Source organism: Cucurbita pepo, chromosome LG17 (genome assembly GCF_002806865.2).
Source record: "Cucurbita pepo subsp. pepo cultivar mu-cu-16 chromosome LG17, ASM280686v2, whole genome shotgun sequence".
NCBI classification, from domain to species: Eukaryota; Viridiplantae; Streptophyta; class Magnoliopsida; order Cucurbitales; family Cucurbitaceae; genus Cucurbita; species Cucurbita pepo.
Genome location: NC_036654.1, coordinates 8490328 through 8507328, shown reverse-complemented (window position 1 = coordinate 8507328; position 17001 = coordinate 8490328). Strand labels below are relative to the sequence as shown.

Here is a 17001-nt window from a genome sequence, read left to right as displayed (position 1 = left end):
CCAGAGGTGTCCCCGTCACGCTCGTACTTGTCTCACGTGGCTTTCTGCTCCATCATCCACCTGTCTTACCCACGTGGGCGATCTCCACTCGCCGCATTTCTTATCCTTTCTTTTATTTATTATTATTTTTAATTTCTTATCCTTTTATCCCTTTCATCCTTAACAACCATCCTTTTCAAATCTTTATTTTTTGGTCCCTCCACTTTCCTTATTCTCTCTTCTACCCTTCTATTTTCCCATAATTCTCTAACTACTAATTTCATATAAATTATTTTTCATTTTTTTTTATTAAAAAAAATTAAAAATTGAAACATAAATTTGAATTATAAATCTTGTCACATGTCCAGTTGATATTAAATCTTTTTAAAAAATAAAAAATATCTTGATTAAACTATAACCAAATTAAAGCCAATTTAAATATTTAATCTAGCATATCCGAATATTGTAATGTATCATAATATTATTTAAGTATTTATTGACTTCTTCCTTAACTATTTATTTTGAACAAATCTCCACAATCTTTTGAAAGTTAATTAATTGTTTTTAGTTCTAGTGAGTTCTTAACAAATTTGAATAATTTTATGTTTAAATCTTGGATATATTCTTGTTCGGTAGAGCCGACCCATTTAATTTAATTTGTCATTTCCTTTTTTGAAAATTTTTAATTGTATTATTAAAAAAATAAAAATCTATAATAGAAAGAAAAAAAAGAAAAAGAAAAAAAAAGATAAGAGTTGCTATTCACGCTATTGATTTCTGGTTCGCTTTATTCTGATTTGTAATCATTTCGATCCTTATCATCTCGTCCGGACAAAAAACTGGTGATTGATGTTGACGTCCGAAACGACGTCGTTAAATCCAACGCATCGAAACGCCGCGGCTGCGGTCTCCGTCGCCGATGACTTTTCAGGAATCGGATTTACAGTCCGACGGTAAGGTCCGAACCATTTGTTCTGAACGTAACGGTTCTTCCTCCAAGGAGAAACCGACAAATCACTGCTTCGAAGCGATTTTCTCGCTCCGTCGCACAAAACTTTCACGATTCTCATCAATTCATCCGCCGTACCAACGAAGATACTTGGCAAACACTGCAGCATTCTTGAGTATTGAACCGTCGGCCTCGCGATCTCGAACTCCGAAATCAAGTCCAGTTCAACAAAATACCTAACCTGCGCCTTTCCAGCGGCCGATCGTACGACGTCGATGAACTCGTAGTTACCGGAAGTTAAACTACCAGAGGAACTCCACTTCGTTTTGCAAATCGCAGCATTATGCCCTAACTGACGCAGAAACGCCATAACATTTCTAAGAAAAACAGATTTATCGGATCGAAGAAGCGAGAAGTTCTCAACAGCCATACACAAATGATGCACGAGTAATTTCCTATAGGAATCGACATTGTTCAAATTCAAAGACCTAACGATTTCATCGATCGAACTTCCACGATCGGGAACGGATTCGATAAAATCAGAGTCAGAATCGTAGGCATGCGACAGAGTAGTAGTAGCAGCAGTAGTAGTAGACGATTCATGAACATCATCATGAAGAAATCCGTGAACAAGTTCAGACAAACAGGGCGAGTCAGAGTGGTGAGCAGAGTGCTCGCTACCGCTGCTAACGTAACTGAACGGGAAGTGATCAGTGCCAATCAAGCGAGCCTTGACCTTATCGCCGAGAGGATCCGTGACTCGCTTGGACCTAGTAGCAAAAATCGCCATGGAAGAAGAGAATCAAAGCAGAGAATTGAAGAACTGTAAGAGATTAGGATGGGAATATATGGTAATGGAAACGATGAAGAAGCAGAGGGCGTGGCTCTTAGGAACACGAGAAGAGGAGGGCGGGGGGGGAGGGAAGGCATATGCCAGAATATGTGGGGGGTTATTAGGGAAGGGGGGTTTGTCACGTGATGGCACGTGACAATCGTTGTGTTTGGATGTGGGTTTTGAATTGTCTCTTGGTGATTGGAAAGGCTGAGGTCTTTTTTTTTTTTTTTTTTTTTTTTTTTTTTTTTTTTTTTTTTTTTTTTTTTTTTCTGACATTTTAATTTTTGCCTATCTGCAATGGATAAGGTAACTCTATATTATTCCTTATTTATTTATTTATTTATTTATTATTAATATTATTTCTTATGCTTATTGCTCACACGTTTTTTTTTACCAATTTGTATTTATTTATTTATTTTTATTATTATTTTGACAAATTATACTCCACCTTTAAAATATCTAATTTGAATTTTTTTTTTAATTTAGTTTTTAAATTAATATTTGATATAAAAGTTTAATTTAATATTTTTATTTGCACGTGGGCATTGGTCTGGTTGCTAGTGTGTCAGAATTTACCTCGTTAACTGAATATCTTTCAAGTTAGTTGAGTGGGTGGAAGTTGAACCATAGACTTGAAAGATGGTTCGAGCGATGTTTCATTAGGTCGACCACATTATATCTAAGTTGATATTCATTATTACACGTGAAAAAAAACATTATGAACCGTTCATATTAGAAAAAGATACCATGTGCACTGATTCTAGTTAAATTCGATTGGGTTCGGAAATTCTGTTTTAGACCAATTGTGGTTGGATGCGTAATCCAGCCCAAGTTAACCTAACCCTCTCTTTTTGTGTTGGGTTGGGTTGGGTGGTTAGGTTCAAAATAATGACACTATTGTAAGTCAATATGTCTATCTTAGAAATCGAAGGTAGAAGAGAAGACTTGTTGTATGAACGGGTACGACAACAGACAACAATGCAACCACGAAGGGCCGAAATGAGGGGTAGCCCTTCCATTTATGGAGCTTTTGGTGACCTTATGGGCTTGAAATTCATTTGGGTTTCATATATGGCTTTGGGCTTATAAAAAAGTCTATTTTATTAAAACAATTTTCTCCTAAATATTATAATTTCTTAATAATTTAGAAATTAATTTATGATCGACTTTGATTTATTTAGCGTTGTTCGAATGTTAAGGCATCGAAAAAAGAACAAAACGCATCGAACAAAGCTTTTTCAGAGAGATCTTTTCGATAACGATAGTGAAAAATATAAATTAAAAAAAAAAATTAATGAAAAAAATCAATTAAATTAAAAAAATAAAAATAAAATAGAGTAGGAATATTAGCAGTGGATGGTGGTAGGCAATGAGTAGATTGGTGGATGTTGGAAAATATACATAAATACGAATCTTTTAAAGTGAAAAAAAAAAAAGTTTGGAATAATTTCGGTATTTTCCCACTTTGCGTGGTCTCAAATGGACTCCATTTCAAATATGCTTCCTTCTTCCTAAATTACCAAAATGTCCTTGCCCTTTCTCGTCCTTCCAACTCGAGTTAATGATACTCTACCAGATTTTTTGTGAGATCCCACCTCGGTCCGAAAGGGCCATTTCAAATATGCTTCCTTCTCCTAAATTACCCGAATGCCCTTCCCCTTTCTCGCCCTTCCATCTCGAGTTAATGATACTCTATCAGATTTTTTGTGAGATCCCACCTCGGTCCGAAAGGGCCATTTCAAATATGCTTCCTTCTCCTAAATTACCCAAATGCCCTTCCCATTTCTCGCCCTTCCATCTCGAGTTAATGATACTCTATCAGATTTTTTGTGAGATCCCACCTCGGTCGGAAATGGCCATTTCAAATATGCTTCCTTCTCCTAAATTACCCAAATGCCCTTCCCCTTTCTTGCCCTCCCAACTCGAGTTAATGATACTCTACCAGATTCTTTGTGAGATCCCACCTTAGTCGAAAAGGGGATGATATGGAAACCTCTCTCTAACATACTCTCTTTAAAAATCATGATACTGACAACGATATACAACGAACCAAAATGGACAATATCTACTAGAAATAAGCTTGGACGGTTATATTTTCAGTGGATAACAAGACTCGAGTCTCTTCTTAAATTTGCTGTTACCTTTAGGATTAGACTGTCCATGGAGGCCGCGAAACTAATTTCGAGGCAGAAAAATTTTACCATAGCTTTTGGACTAAAATTTTTTGGTTAAACTATTTAAAAAAAATATTAATATTATTGTTAAGGATATTTAATACTAAATTATAGTTTACCAAATATATCATATTTGATATTTTATTAAAGGCAAATATTTATATAGTATTCTTTCCATTTATTACTGTACTCAATTAAGCTAACATGTTGAATTGTGCTCTTATTTTGAAACGGTTCGTACGTCAAATCTAGCTAGATATTTTAAATAACGTAACGATAATTATTTAAAACATAACGTCTAAATTGATTTATAATTTAATTAATATTTATATAAATTTCAACTAAAATATAAATTAATTTTTAAAGAAAAAGTCAAGAGTAGCGTGACCACACATAGCATCTAGAACAACCACACTTTTACTTTAATGTTAAAAGTCTTCCAATTTAACCGCCAACTAACCTCCTTTTCCAAATTCAAATAATTAATTAATTATATATATATATATATATATATATATTTTTCCTTATTTTAAAAAATATATCATTTTACCCATTAAAAATTAAATTATTATTTTATTATTTTCAAGAATTTGAATTTATTTTATATTTATTTATTAAAATTTGGGAGTTTCTAGAAGCGCGGTTTTGGAGATTCACGGAAACCATCACGTTCTCCGTATTTTTACATCATCCCTAACGTCATTTCCACCACGCTTCCTATTACCAGATTACGACACGTCATTTATTTCCACGTGTCATCATCTGGCACAGGTGATGGAATATGAAATTACCGTCAAGCCCATTTGTGATTAAATTAATTACAGTAAATTCCAAAAGACTTCGTCCCCAAGAAAATCGCTCTCAAGAGGCCAGGGTTGTTCGGTCAGATATAAAATCGAAACACGTCCTTCATTTTCGGCAGATTACGCCGCACCCGAATGATCTCCACTTTCCGCCATGATCGATGATGATGTGAAGAAAGATCATTACTCTGAGCAGATTCCTGATTTGGATTTTCAGAAATTGGAAGTCGTAACGGCGCTCGGTCGAGGAGCGAAAGGAGTTGTGTTCTTGGCTCGAAATGCGAACGATGACGACGGCGATGGCGAATGGCTGGCGTTGAAGGTGATATCTAGAGATTTGATCGAGAGGAAGGCCAAGATTGTGAATAGCGATGCCGATGAGTATCGCAGAGTTTGCTTTGAACGAGAAGTTTTACGTCAGTTTCGGCATCCGCTTTTGCCTCGATTGCGAGGAGTTTTGGATACGAAGAAAGTTGTTGGTTACGCCATTGATTATTGCAATGGACGTGATCTTAATACTCTCAGGAAGAAACAGACCGAGAAAATGTTCTCCGATGACGTTATTAGGTAAATTGATTTGATCTCTGTTTTGTGAAATTGATTTGTGGTTCTGTTTCTGATTGTGATTGTGATTGTGTTTTTGTTTGTGTTTTTGTTTGTTTAGATTTTACGCGGCGGAATTAGTTATGGCGTTGGAGTATGTACACAGCCTAGGAATAGTTTACAGAGATTTAAAGCCGGACAACGTTATGGTTCAACATAACGGCCACATAATGCTTGTAGATTTTGATCTGTCTACGAGGCTCTCTCAGAAATCCCCTAAATCGTCTCCGTTATTGTTGCCGGCGGTGGAGGTTTTGAAGGAATCTAGATCGACGATTAAGAAAAAAAGCAAGAAGAAAAGATTCTTTCATTTTCACCGATTCTGCAACTCCGGCGTGTCGCCGGAAGATTCAGACCAACAGACGGCCAATAAGCCAAAATCTCCGCCAGAGAAGCGAAGATCGCCGCCAGATTCGTCGGAATCCGACTCATCGGAGAAGTCGAACTCATTCGTCGGAACAGAGGAGTACGTGGCTCCGGAGATAGTCTCCGGGAAGGGGCATGACTTCTCCGTGGACTGGTGGTCGCTCGGAGTAGTTCTGTACGAGATGCTATACGGAACGACGCCGTTTAGAGGATCGAATCGGAAAGAAACATTCTACCGGATACTGACAAAGACGCCGGATCTCAGCGGCGAAGTGACACCGTTAAGGGATTTGATAAGGAAATTGCTGGAGAAAGATCCAACGAAGAGGATCGAACTGGAGGAAATCAAGAGCCACAATTTCTTTAAAGGAACAGACTGGGATTTGGTCCTGGAAATTCCCCGGCCGCCGTCACTGCCGGCAATAGCGACGGAGGACACAGATGGAAATAACTTAATAGATGTTGAGTCTTTCGTCCAAGATATATTTTGCAACGAAACGGAGAAGAAGAATCGTCCGAACGGCGATGAAGGGAACGGGTTTATTCCTACTAATTACACCGAGTCTGACAGATTTCATGTATTCTGACCATTTTTTTTATATATATATATATATTTATATATATATAAACTTTAATATTCTTCTCACAAATCACAAGATTGGCTTGTGGGTTGTTGTTGTTGTTATTATTATTATTATTAATTATTATTTAGAATTTAAAGCTTAAAATTCTATGCATAAAGTTTTAGTCCGAATGAAATAATATTAATAATAAAATTCGAATAATTAAATACTTGTATGTTATTGAAAATAAAAGTTGAATTGGATTATTAATGTTTATTTAATAATTTTAATTAAAAGAAAATTTTATATTATTGAAAATAAAAATAAAAATAAATAATAGGAACATTAAGAATATGCGAATCTTTTTTTAAATACATGCAAAAGCTTTAAATAATTGATGGAAAAATTAACATTAAGGAATTAAATAGTTTTTCTTAATATAAATAACAATTTATTTTAATATTCATTCAAAATCTTAACCAAAATTTTAAAAACATTTTTTTTTTTTGTTAAAAAAATAAAAACTATTATTTTTAGTTTTAAAATAGTAGTCTATATCATTTTCAAACGTTAATTTTAAAATATAAATAAAACCTAAAATAATTATTAAAGATTAAATTATTATTATTATTAAACAAATAAGAAAAACATACCAACCCAACACACAAGAGTCGGTGGCGTGGGCAGCAATCTATGAACAAATATAATATATTAATTCTAATTCAAAATTTAAAAAATGAAATAATAATTTAAAAAATGAAATAATAATTTTAAAAAAGCCTTTAAAAAAGGAAAAAAAAAACAGGCATGACTTTTATTCTTTTTGACCTTGAAGAAATATATATATATATATATATATATATATATATATATATATATATATATATATATATAGGCAAAACCTGTGGTTGTCTCTGCACCCCTGCCTCCTTTATCATTGAGCGGTCATTTAGGGGTCTTAGCTGATGATTCAGGCTGTTTTTCTCTCGACGATGAAGCTTATCGCCTATCGTCTTACTGGCCGACTTTGACCCCTGTTATTTTGAGATCATATCTAATATTAAAAAATATATATATATATAATAAAAAAAATATTTGATTTAATTATCATTTTCATATATTAGAGAATAGGTCATTTTTTTTTATTAAAAATAAGATAATTATTTTACTCTACTTCAAAAATAGTTGAATTTTAAGAATGCAAGATAATAATAAATTATGAATATGATAAAAGAAAATTCTATTCATTATCAGCTTCGACCATTAATCAATATTTGAGACGAACACAATTTTCTTCGTTATGATAAAGTTTTATTTTCTTTTCATAATAACCATATTGCCACTTGAGCTTTGTGGGGTCGGTAGCATTGAAAAACACGACGCACATGTCAACTCATGTCTTTACTTCATACGAACAATTCAAACACTGTCTAGTCTCATCACATTTAACTCTTCAGCCGCCGACCACTAACCAATTTTCGCAAAATTTAGTTTATTTAAAATTTTATAATATTTGAATAAATATGAATCGAGAGCATATTCTAACGAGAATTAGCTGATAGTTATTACCCATTCGGTGTCTCGGTCATAGAAACTCCGGCTTACTCGGTATGAAACAATCCTATGTAAACGTGATCTATAGATAAACACGGTCATATTGCATCAAATCTAAATTTCAAATATGAACATGAAACGTTACATATAAACTATCAATTCAATTTTAAAAGAATTAGGTTCATTAGAACATTCAACATGGGTCGTAATCAATGTCTACTAACCAACTCCATAAATAGTCGGAGTGGCCATGGACCATTTAACTTGATTTTCAGACACCCCTATCATTGAAGAAACACTACACAAACTTGAGCTAAATTCTCTGTAGATAATGTTTTTTTTTTTTTAAGTTAGCGTATGACTAAGGTTGTTTTGTCTGACACCCATAAATTTAAAAGAATATATATAAAAACATGCACACGTTCGATAAACATTACTATTAATATTTTTCTTTAATACACAGCTTATTTACCTTTCGTGTTTTTGAGACAGTAGTTTGAGTAGATCCGAAAAACAGAAAGCTCTCTTTATACTTGGAATAAACCTGAGTGAGATTCCACGACTTCAAGATAGTAGCTCGGGAAGATCCGAAAAATAGAAAAACGAAAAATAACGCGCTCTATACTTAGAATGAACGTGAGCGAAATTAAGAAAACGACAAACGTGCACGATAAAAGTGAAAAAGTAATTAAACGAGCGGTCACGAAATTACCGAGAAGTAACAATTTTGAGGTGAAAATACCTAATTACCTAATAGAGAAGTAATGCTTTGAAGTGAATAAAAGCAAAGCCCTTTGGTGGATGGAAGAGTTAGGTAAAGAATAATACAAAAAGTAATGGGAAAGGACAATCCAACGTGGATTTTATTTATTTATTTATTTATTTTTGCATTATCGAATATGCTTTTTTTTTTTTAATTTATTTTCTTCTCAGAACGAATATTCCCTATGAAACGCACGTTTCATATTTGTAAACCATTTGACAATTATTTAAAAAAAATAAATGAAAAATAAAATATTTTTTCGTTTATTTAATAAAAATATTATTAAATTTTGTATTATATATTGACAGTATATAATTTATTAAATTATTTATAAGGTAATATAATAATGGCGTCACATGTAGAAATTAATTTCAAACCGAAAAAAGGACCAAATTTTCTCATAAAATTTAAGACTGCCAGCCAATTTTCATAATAATTATTATTATTTTTTTATTGAAAACTAAATTTATTACCTACCTACTTTAATTTTTCTATATATTTTTATATTTATGTTAATTTTAAAACTCTATTTATATTTTAATTCATTAATTAATATTGATTTCTCCACCATAAATAAAATGTTATTTTCCATTTATATATTTTTTTAAATCATTTTAGTTTTTGAACTTATCGTGTTAATGAGAGGTTCGTAGTCCCGAGTCATTTTGGACTTGGCATAAAGACAAAGTTGGACTAGCTTGATTCAATATGGCCTATCTCTTTGAGTTAAAGTTTGACCGATCTGACACGACATAGCTATCTATTAAATTACATATAAGTCTTTTGAAGTCGAGCCCGTTTACTTATGGGTCGATTATTCGGATCAGTCCATCAAGGAACTGTATCGAGAATGGTTGGGAGAAGAGTCCCACCTCGGTTAACTAAGGAGTTGATCACGGGTTTATAAGTAAGAAATATATTTCATTGGTACGACGCATTTTGGGAAACCAAAAGTAAAGTCATCTGAGGTTATACTCAAAGTGAACAATATCATATCATTGTGGAGGTTCATGATTCTCAACATGGTATTAGAGTCATGTCCTTAGTAATCAGCAGCCTCAAGTCATTTTGGGCTTGGCATAAAGACAAAGACTTAACCAGCTTGATTCAATATGGGCTATCTCTCAACGTTAAAGTTTAACCGATCCGACCCAACCTATTAAATTAGATATAAATCACCCTTTTAGAGGTCGAGTCCATTAACTTATGGGCCAATTATTTGGATCAATCCATCAAGGAACGATTCAAGTTTATAATATTTTAGTCGAATATATAGGTCGTAAAATTAAAAATTTTAAAATATTTGAATTCATTAAAATATTTAGGTCTCACCGCTTTTACCTATAAAATCGTTTGGAGAAAGAGTCTCGATATAAGCTGTAATATTGTCACATATTACGCATCGCAGTCAGTCTCACGGTTTTGAAACGCGTTTGTTAGGGAGAGATTTTCAAACATTTATAAGTAATGTTTCGTTTCTCTGTCTAACTGATTTGGATCTCACATAAATTATATAAAATTTATAACACAAAACACGTTCATAAATTAATCGATAATTATTGAGATTGAAATTAATATAATTACAAATTAGTTAGAAACATATTTTTTTTTTTCACGTTTATAAAAAAATAAGAAAAGAAAAAACGACAACATGTGAAGCTTCAAATTTTTAAAAACCCACGTTGGTCTGTTTCACACTCTGAACGCCAATAAAATGGCTCCTCTTCCAACATTCTCGGATACACTGAACCTTAAGCTCCACCCTTTCTCCGGCCACCGTACCACACCGCAGCTTTCTCATAATGGAAGCCGTTATAGATCGGCCGGTGGCGGCGGAAACGGAGAATCAATCGACGCTGGCTGCCGGAGAAAGTAAGTCACGTGCGATGAAGCTGAGCCGAACTTCGTCTTCTGATAGCGATGAAGTTTATTCCGACTCCGACACCGACACCGACACCGATGTTGAAAATCAAAGGCTGTACGAGTTACCCAATTCTCACGACTTCTACTGCGCCAACTGCGAATCAAGCATAACTAAAGTGATTATTCTCCGCAACCCTCCGTTGCGGTCGTTGATCTCGGCTGCCGGAGAATCGAGTTGTTCACCAAACCTGATACCGAAGCTGCAGCCTCGGTCACATGCAGAAATCTGTAGCATTTCCGCTCAATGCAGCGGCAATGTGTATATTACCTTTGTATCAAACCGCCCCGAGCCTAGGCGTTGTTTCGAGATAGTGAAGAGCATTGTGTACGGAGGATTAACCGAAGCAATCACGAGCCTAGGCATCGTAACCTCCGCAGCAAGTGCCAATATTCCGATAGGTAAAATGATAATGGACGAGTTTTGGATCATTTGATTATTTTATTATCGTAATTTTGTAGAGGAATGGCCGTGTAATATTAAATTTGGTATGTATGATTTGCAGAGATTATCGGGGCTTTGGCATTGGCAAACATGATTATCGGTCTTATTGTCCTCACAAAAAATGTAAGTCAAACACGTTTTACTTCGATTTATACTCTCGGATTTAAACACAGTTTAAGGGGTGCTCGTGGGTTGATTTAGGTCGGGTTAAGATATTTTTTAGATCTAACCCAATTGTTAGAGTTATAAAAATTTTCAATTCAAACAATTCTTATTAAAGAACGAACAAGCCTAACCCAACTATAAAATTTTTTTGGATTGAGTTGGTTCGAGTTGATCTGATTATTTGGGTCAACTGATTTTTTAAACATCTTTGACCAAGATTTGGATTAGATTATCGTGAATTTCCTCGAAAGCTAGGTTGTTTAGAAAGTGTTTAACGGTGCTATGGGGAATGTAATTTTACAGTTCTCTACGCTAAAGTCGAATCAACCCAAGAAATACCCATACCAAAGAAAACGACCACAAGTCGATCCGTACGAGGAAGCCTTAGGCGACAGGCAGAATTATCTTCTTCACTACACCGCCGTCATTCTATCATTCTTACTCATCGGGTTTCTGCCTCCTCTAATTTACGGCTTCTCCTTCCGCCACACCGACGGCAGCAATCTCAAACTCGCTGCTGTGGCTGCCACCTCGCTTCTATGTATTGCGCTACTCGCCGTCGCGAAAGCTTACGTTCGGAAGCCGTTGCATAAGTATGTCAAAACCCTAGTATGTTACATTGTTCTAGGGTTAGGGGTCTTTGGCCTGTCTTATGTAGCTGGCAAGGTGCTTGGTAAGCTTCTTGAGCCACTTGGGTGGTTTAAGACAGACCCAATGGCTCCCACTTTGTTGCTCCCTAATATGAACTTTGCAAAACCCACGTGGGGATTCATATGAACAATGCTTGGTTTCTTTATTTTCTTGCAAATGTTTGGACAGGTAATACAGGTAATACAGGTAATATAGGTAATACAGGTAATACAGGTAATTGTCTCTTGGGTTGTTTTCCGGTTTTGTTCTTGCCATCTTCTAACAATTTGCTCCATAATTTCCTACAACAAAGTATAGATTATCATAAAACATGTTCAAAAAGGGTATCATAACGATCTTGTTCGGTAATTCATGAACTTGAAAGATACATCGTTTAGTTTAGTGTGTTGCTTTAAGGACGAAAACATCAGCTATGAATAACTAACATTCGTAATTGACAACATCAATGTAATGTCATCCCAAGTCTGAAGATGTTGTTTGTCTTCGTTATCAGAACTGATTCATGAGTCAATTTTGTTATCAAAAGGTCCCAAACATCCATCCATCTGTGTACTAATAAGGTATGAACCCTCCCGTGTCCATATCGAGTCATTTATGGATAACATATTGGGAAACGACCCCATATACAAACCTCCCACTAGAGGGCAAGGACGTAATATTGGCACACTTGTGTCGTTCGATACTGTCCTAAAAATCCATTTCAAGAGAAAACACCCAAAACCCTTATTTTGCAATGCTCGTTCACACCATGAAACACATATGTGCTATGAGATAGTTCACTTAGGCCACGAAACCTAGGGGTAACGAAGAGCTAACATCATGCATCTCCCTATATATATCTCTTCCTCAAGTTAATATGGGTCTATTTCATAGTCCAACTGGGTCTTTTGCCATCCACGTGTGGGTCAACTAAATAAGGTCGTAGCTGACCCACCATGAGTCCGTTATGGGTTGCCAACCTCTTCTTTCGTATTTTCACATTCCTAATCTTTGAAATTCTCGGACTTGACCAACTAGCTAGATTCACCCATAAACAAAACATTATATCAAAGCACGATTTGACAATCACATTCAAATCTTATCGAAACATACTTAGTGAGCGTGATTCTGGGAAAGATTTCCACGGATACATTCTAGCAACATTGACTTTAATTTTATTTCCCGAACCTAATATTTTTGGATTGAAATTTAGATCTGCATAAAAAAAACATATTATATATTACAAAGTATTCAATTTTTTCAAAATATTTCATCACTAGAGAAAATGCATACACACCATTTTGATTGCCACTTTTGAGGTCAAGGGAAGGAAGATCTAAGTCAGATTTTGAAGAATGCATATGAACTACATTCAATTCAAGTTCGTTGTTATCCCCAATTATCTCCGGATTTATACCATTCCCTGCATCAAAATATGTTCATATCTTGCTACGAACGATCTAAATGATCATTGATATCTTATTCATTGAGTTATGCTCGGATTTACTGTTAGGACGATCGAGTCTACCCATCAAATAATAAAGTCCGATCATACCTTGAATTGGGATGATTTCATTCGGTTCAGCTCCATTGTTATTAACTTGAAGAGATTTGTCGTTGTTTTGCTCAACTCTAAAATGAGATTGATCGGTTCTTTGATCTAGTACACATAAAATAAAGAGATATAGTAAGTACATATTAGGAGTGTTCATATAACTCGATAACTCGACTAACTCGGACTACTCAACCTAAATCATAAAAGTTGAGTTGAGTTAGATATTTTTCAGTCTGGATTGGGTTGAATTTTTAAAAAATAAAAAATTTTGATTGGGTTGACTTTTTTCATAAAGTCAACTCAAAAATAGAGTTACAATACAACTCAACCATACCCTACCTTTAAAAAAAAATTGGTAAAAAATATTAACTATGCAATTAAATATTTTAATTAAGGAATTAAATAAATTAAAAATTGAATTATGTACCTCCACAGCAATTACAGCACCTACATGCTCCTGAATAATAAAAATTTGAAAATTATTTATTATAATTAAAGAATATATGAAAATAATAATAATAATAATAATAATAATATATTATTATAAGGAATTATTACCGTAGAAGCACATATTGCAATGTCTCCAGCAATTGTTGCATATATTATTTATCGATATATTTTGTGAACCTGAAATGCATTTTTCTCATTATTATTATTATTATTCGTTAATCATAATTATAATTTAAACTAATTAATATTTTAAAGATCAATGGCTCGATCTCTCCATAAACATAAAATCCTTCAATACGTACCATTACGATCACCAGCGTCACCTGGGTTTGGATCTAGACATCCACAACATGCACCTGAATTATGGAACGTCTCAAGTGATTAGAACGATCTTATAAAAATTATGAGTGACTTGGTCACGTTTATTCAAGCATGAACGATGATGAACCCATTGAAAACGTACAACAGTCTCTCACGCAAGTCCACCCGCAGCATAACCATTGGAAGAACGTCAATGGATCCATTGCACCCTTTGTGTCTCCTGCAACAATAGGTGTTTTCAAGTATGTGACTTTTCTGTTTAGGCCTCGTGTTCTATTATCTAGTCGATGTGGGACTTTATTCACTTTTCTAACGTGAGAAAACAAGTAAAAACAAATTTCTTCATTGATTGAGAAAGATTAAGTGTCAAACGAAATAGGGGTTACTAATTCTCTTTTTGTAAACGTCCAAGCTTACTGCTAGCAGATATTGTTCACCTTGACCTATTACGTATCGTCGTCAACCTCGGTTTTAAAACGCGTCTACTAAGGAGAGGTTTTCACACCCTTATAAGGAATGTTTCGTTTCCCTCTCCAACCGATGTGGGATCTCACAATCCACCCCCCTTGGGGGCCAGCGTCCTCGTTAGCACATCACTCAGTGTCTGGCTCTAATACCGTTTGTAACAGTTCAAGCCCACCGTTAGCAGATATTGTCAACTTTGGCCGTTGCATATTGTCGTCAGTCTCACGGTTTTAAAACGCGTCTACTAGGGAGAGGTTTCCATACCCTTATAAGGAATGTTTTGTTTCCCTCTCCAACCGATATGGGATCTCACAATCCACCCTTCTTGGAGGCGCAACGTCCTCACTAACACACCACCCAATGTCTAGCTCTGATACCATTTGTAACAACCCAAGCCCACTACTAGCAGATATTGTCCACTTTGGCCGTTACATATTGTCGTTAGTCTCACTGTTTTAAAACGCGTCTACTAGAGAGAGGTTTCCATATCCTTATAAGAAATGTTTCGTTTCCCTCTCCAACCGATGTGGGATCTAACAATCCACCCCTCTTGGAGGCTCAGCGTCCTCGCTAGCACACCACCCAATGTCTAGCTTTGATACCATTTGTAACAGCTCAAGCCCACCGCTAGCAGATATTGTCCACTTTGACTCGTTACGTATCCCCATCAGCCTCACAATTTTAAAACGCGTCTACTAGAGAGAGGTTTCCACACCCTTATAAGAAATGTTTCGTTTCCCTCTTCAACCGACGTGAAATCTCACACCATTTCATTGGGGGGCGAAAAACGAATCGGCATCTCGATATGAGACAAACCTTTCCAATTTGAATTAGGAAAGAACGACAAGGTCCATCCAAACCGTCCAATGAAGAATAAGAGGAGAAAAAAGTGTCAATCACGCACGAAACCCCCGAAAACAGACACAGATAAAAATTTCAAAGTTATTGGAATTGGTACTTTCCGAGAGCTATTTTCGAACCAAGAAAAAGTAAACTCATACCTGTCGTGCTCTAACTCCAAGCTCTTCCTTTCTTCCTCCTTCAAGTGTGTCCAAGAACATAAGAACATCACTTAGCCTCACCAACTAGCATTAAAATACTTCCATTTTTCTAATAAACTATAGTGTAAAAACAACTGGCCAGCTAGCATAGTCTATTAATCATTGACATTTAAATACTCTTTAAACAACCTTTGTGGACAAAGATTTCTTAACTACTACAACCATTTTACGGTTACCAACTTGTTTGGATAAGGTTACGTCCCACAGGTTGAATTTTATGTATGACTTTTTATTTTTCACATTTATCTATTTATAATAAACTTTTGAAAATGACTGGACGAGTAACTTACATGACCAATGCATGGGAAAGAGATATTTTGAATATGATACAAAATAATAATAATAATAATAATAATAAATATAAATATTAATTCAGTTCGTCCACTCGTGAAATAATGTTTAAAAATATCTAATCATTTTCGTACCTTAATTATTTAAGTCAAATATAAAATTTAAATTATTAAATATTATTTTATTTCATGAATAAGATTCTCGAAATATAATTGACAAAAATTAGAGTTGAATATAGTGGGAAGATAATTTCATACGTGGAATGCAAATTTTTTATTTAGAAAAAGTATTAATAAATATGATTTTTTAAAAAAAATAAATTTTAAAATTTTAAAAATGTAATTAAAAAAAAAAAATAAATAAATAATCGAGCCTTCCCTACTAGGTGAAGAAGTACAATCACATACAAACATATTTGCCACCTGTCATAAAACGTCATTTCGTAGTCTTCGTCTCAAACATCGTTTCTTAAATATTTCATTAATCATTTTTAATCAATATATATAATGTAACCGCACAAGCCGATGTCACTGTCATGCTTGTCCAAAGCATGTTGCCTATGGCCGCATGACAGATGTCCCAGTCGATTGACAGGGAGGATGTCACGGTCATGCTTGTCCATAGCATGTTGCTTATGGTCACATGATAGATGTCTCAGTCTTACTTGTTCGAGTTGGTTGACAGGGACGTCAACCAATTGAGTGGGGAGGATGTCACAGGCATGCAACCATAGGCAACACGCCTTGGACAAACATGAACCACTTGTTACAATCGCACTTTGATGGCAGCGGACTTGTGATTATGCAGCACTCACTTCCCAGTAGCAAGTGAGTTAAGTCTATTCGTTCTTACGTCGCTTACGGCCAAGCAACGTATGCTCGAGCCTCTGGCCCCAGTTCAAGAAGAAAGTTTTAGAAAACGGGCAGAGAGATTTCGAATGAGAGTTTTGAAAGCAAGATTTGAGAAATTGAAATTTGTGTTATATGAAAATGTAAGCAAAAGGCAACAACAACAGCTTACTGCATATAACTATCAGGTAGGGACGTCATTTCATAGTCTTCGTCTCAAACATCATTTCTGAAATATTTCATTAATCATTTTTAATCAAT

The 17001-nt window shown here is 34.8% G+C and overlaps 3 protein-coding genes across 3 annotated transcripts; 2 read left to right on the top strand and 1 right to left on the bottom strand.

The window, feature by feature from the left end:
- Window positions 1–716: 716 nt before the first annotated feature.
- LOC111778893 lies at window positions 717–1840 on the bottom strand. Its single transcript, XM_023658893.1, has one exon. It carries the CDS (start codon window positions 1716–1718, stop codon window positions 798–800), a length of 921 nt encoding a protein of 306 aa, XP_023514661.1. The 5' UTR covers window positions 1719–1840; the 3' UTR covers window positions 717–797.
- A 2941-nt stretch (window positions 1841–4781) lies between these two features.
- On the top strand, window positions 4782–6359 carry LOC111778085 (serine/threonine-protein kinase OXI1). Its single transcript, XM_023657730.1, has 2 exons — window positions 4782–5307; window positions 5405–6359. Exons 1-2 carry the CDS (start codon window positions 4895–4897, stop codon window positions 6294–6296), a joined length of 1305 nt encoding a protein of 434 aa, XP_023513498.1. The 5' UTR covers window positions 4782–4894; the 3' UTR covers window positions 6297–6359.
- A 4032-nt stretch (window positions 6360–10391) lies between these two features.
- Window positions 10392–11896, top strand: LOC111778840 (membrane protein of ER body-like protein). Its single transcript, XM_023658821.1, has 3 exons — window positions 10392–10911; window positions 11016–11077; window positions 11423–11896. Exons 1-3 carry the CDS (start codon window positions 10392–10394, stop codon window positions 11894–11896), a joined length of 1056 nt encoding a protein of 351 aa, XP_023514589.1.
- Window positions 11897–17001: the final 5105 nt, after the last annotated feature.

Coding starts and splice junctions, on each gene's coding strand:
- LOC111778893 (XM_023658893.1), bottom strand. CDS start 1,718: ATGGCGATTTTTGCTACTAGGTCCAAGCGAGTCACGGATCCTCTCGGC.
- LOC111778085 (XM_023657730.1), top strand. CDS start 4,895: ATGATCGATGATGATGTGAAGAAAGATCATTACTCTGAGCAGATTCCT. Junction 5,308..5,404: donor TTCTCCGATGACGTTATTAG/GTAAATTGATTT, acceptor TTGTTTGTTTAG/ATTTTACGCGGCGGAATTAG.
- LOC111778840 (XM_023658821.1), top strand. CDS start 10,392: ATGGAAGCCGTTATAGATCGGCCGGTGGCGGCGGAAACGGAGAATCAA. Junction 10,912..11,015: donor AAGTGCCAATATTCCGATAG/GTAAAATGATAA, acceptor TATGATTTGCAG/AGATTATCGGGGCTTTGGCA. Junction 11,078..11,422: donor TTATTGTCCTCACAAAAAAT/GTAAGTCAAACA, acceptor GTAATTTTACAG/TTCTCTACGCTAAAGTCGAA.